Consider the following 2,893-nt stretch of genomic DNA (forward strand, 5'->3'; position numbering starts at 1 on the left):
CCTGCGGGGTCTGTCTGGCTGGGACCGGCGGGTCGAGGGCCATGGAGGCAAAGTGCCTCCTCCCAGCCAGCCCCCCGATGTTCCTTTCCCCCTGCCGTCCAGCGCTCGCTCGTTTTCCTCTCTCTTCTCTCCGGTGTGTGCAGACAGAGCAGGCTCCGCTCCCAGCCTGGGCTGGGTCTGCTGCTTGAGAAGACGATGATGGGACGTGCAAGCCTGGCATCAGCTGTGGCTCCATGTAACGTGGTTGGGGTGGGCTGGCGGGCACTGTCTGCTGGGCATCGGCGCAGGCTGGGCGATGCTCTGCCCCTGCCGTGCCTGGTGGCAATGCCTGGCTCTGCCGTTGTGCTGGGCAGAGGCCAGGCAGGTCCCTCAGGCTGCACACATTTTCTCCTGCTGGTGCTTCTCAGCATTTCCTGGGTTTTTGGCCCCAGCACTCAACTGTACAAAAGTTAGAAGAACCCCTTAGAGCTGTGTGTTTGTGCCCTGGCTCGAGGCTTTCCCAGGCAATTCTCTTCAGCTGAGTTTTCCCCACCAGCTCGGGTTTGGCGGGTGGTGAGGGGCTCAGCACCTCTTGGGGTTTAGGTCTATGTAACCCTCCTCCAGCCATGCCCCAAGTGGGTACCCAGAGGGATGCTCTGCCTCCTGCATCCCCTGGGCAGCAGGGTCAGTCCCCTGCCCACAGCCCTGCCTGTCCCGGGGTGTGCCCGGGGGGACACGCTGCTCTCCAGGGCCCCCCACAACCTGCCAGGAGTGTCCCCCAAATCACCCCGTCACGTTTTGCTCCAGCCACTTTCCATCGCCCTCTCCTCCTGGGGTTTGTGTGCCTCTGGATGGATTTGCTCCCCTGTGCCAGCCCCTACCCACGCTCCGGGTGCGCAGCCGGACTGTTTTCCTCCTCTTCCCCAGGCAGGAGTGCTGGGGTGAAAGCAGCAGCGGGAGCATGTGCCAGGATGAGCCTGGAGAGAGGCACAAGGAGGTGGGGAAAGGAGGCGCACATCATCAGCATCCCCAGGACGAGTTCTTTTATTTGTTAAAAGAGCAGTGGGGAAGCGGAGGGAGAGGGCGAGCGGGCAGCACGTGACACCATGCGGCAGCCTGGGAGCAGGGTGGTCCTGGAGCCGGGGTGGTCTCTGAGCATGGTGGCTGTCCCCATCCTCCCAGGAGCTGGCATCGGGCAGGACAAGCCTTAGCGGAGGCGTGGGCAGCTGGCTGGTGCCAGGGTGGCACGGGGATGCTGAGAAGGTCCTCGGTCTGTCCTGGGAGCAGGAGCTCACGCTGGGGAAAGGGAGAGAAAGCAACAGCTTGGGTCTGGTGCTCAGAGTGACCCCAGCCCGCGCGTTTGGCCATCGGTCACCCCACCGGCCTGACGGTGGAGAGCTATGGCAGCTGGACACAGCTCCCTGCCCAGAGCCACTGTCACCGTATCCCCGCTCTGCTACCCGGGGGGGTTCCCGAGACCCTACCGTAGGAGACGGGGAGGGCAGGCCGGCGTGAGAGGCATTTCCTCCCGCAGAAGGATGGGCAGCACTTCTTGTACCGCGGGCATTGCCAGTCGCTGTAGCACTGGTTTGGTGGATTGAGCAAGGCGCAGGTGATACGGACGGGTGGGCAGGACCAGGCGCTGCCTGCGAGAGGAGGGACCTGTTTGCTCCAGGCTGCTGAGGGGCCCTGGGGAGATGCTCCCCAGCAAATGCCCCCCTCCTCTCCCCTCCCCTCCCACAGGATCCATGCAAATGCAGCTCCTTCCCAGCCCCTGTGTTTTTTCTCCCCGTCCCTTATCCCGGGACATCTCATACCTGTCGGCAGCTCCGTCCAGAGGATGAGCATCCCCACCAGCAGGAGGGCGGCCACTGACTTCATGCCGCGTGTCCCTGAGAGGTGCGAGTGTGGGGAGCTGGGGGGACATTTAAACCCTTGGGGAGGATGGGGTTGGGCACCCTCCTCCTCCCCATGAGGAGTTGGGCTGGGCACATGCTGAAGTTTGTACCTCTTTCCTCTGCCGTTGTGTTTTAGGGAAGCTTTTTGCACAAGATACCAACAGGATTGTTCAATTGCTCAAGAAGCAGTTATTCCATTGCACAACTGTCCCCTGCAGCCACACCTGGGGCTGAGGGACAAGCCAAGGGGTGATGGCCCAGGGCTCCATCTCCCCAGGCAGGCTGCAGGCAGTGGAGCTGCTTTCTCCTGGGCAGATAACGTTTCTCCAGGTGGTGACCATGCCGTCCTCCCTTCTGCGGGTCCATTATGCGGGTTTCCCTCTGTACCTTGCTTCCACATGGACCTGCAAACCCAACCTTACAGCATGATGCAGATCAGCGTGGGGCTGCCTGTACCTTCCCAGGGATGATCCTTTGAGGTTTTCCCGGAGGAAACCTGCCCCAGCCCCACACCCTGCTGGCTCCTGCCCCACTGGTGCCATAAGCAAGTGTGGGGAAAGCAGCTTTGGCTCAGGGTGGGGTGAAAGGTGGGGTGAATGAGTCTTTCCCAAGCTTTATGGGGGTCACCCAAACCCCAGCATCTTCTCTGGGTGGCTGCTGCCATGCGGGAAGCAGGTTGGTGCTGGAAGAGGGTGGCTGGCCTCACCAGGGCAGGAGCATCAGCTCCATAAAGCCCTGTCATCGGCCAAACAGCCCCGCTGTGACCGAGCCTGAGCTCTTGATGGCTGTAGGGATCAGGGACTGTTAGTCCTTGCTCAGAGGACAAAGATCTCAGCAGCCTTCAGGCCTCCGTCTTCTCCCTCACAAGGAGGTCGTACCCCCGCTCCGGGCAAAGCTGTTTTCTTTAGGTGCTCTTGGGCAATGGGAAATTACTCCATTTCCTACCAACGGGTCAATGTCCCCCTTGCCTTGTGTAACGGGTTCCCGGAGCCTTTCCTTGGGATTTCTGGGGCTGG

General features: G+C 61.5%; 1 protein-coding gene across 1 annotated transcript; it reads right to left on the bottom strand.

The window, feature by feature from the left end:
• Positions 1–1,013: 1,013 nt before the first annotated feature.
• Positions 1,014–1,902, bottom strand: LOC128916619 (caltrin-like protein 2). Its single transcript, XM_054218551.1, has 3 exons — positions 1,797–1,902; positions 1,464–1,625; positions 1,014–1,275 (listed from the first exon to the last, which is right to left on the bottom strand). The coding sequence occupies exons 1-3, from the start codon at positions 1,858–1,860 to the stop codon at positions 1,271–1,273; spliced, it is 231 nt and encodes a 76-aa protein (XP_054074526.1). The 5' UTR covers positions 1,861–1,902; the 3' UTR covers positions 1,014–1,270.
• Between the last annotated feature and the right edge of the window lie 991 nt (positions 1,903–2,893).

Source organism: Rissa tridactyla, chromosome 12 (genome assembly GCF_028500815.1).
Source record: "Rissa tridactyla isolate bRisTri1 chromosome 12, bRisTri1.patW.cur.20221130, whole genome shotgun sequence".
NCBI lineage: Eukaryota > Metazoa > Chordata > Aves > Charadriiformes > Laridae > Rissa > Rissa tridactyla.

Bases quoted from the DNA above. Each gene is read 5' to 3' on its own strand.
- LOC128916619 (XM_054218551.1), bottom strand. From the start codon at position 1,860: ATGAAGTCAGTGGCCGCCCTCCTGCTGGTGGGGATGCTCATCCTCTGG. The intron at 1,626-1,796 runs GTATGAGATGTC...CTCCTCTCGCAG, and splicing joins CTGGACGGAGCTGCCGACAG to GCAGCGCCTGGTCCTGCCCA.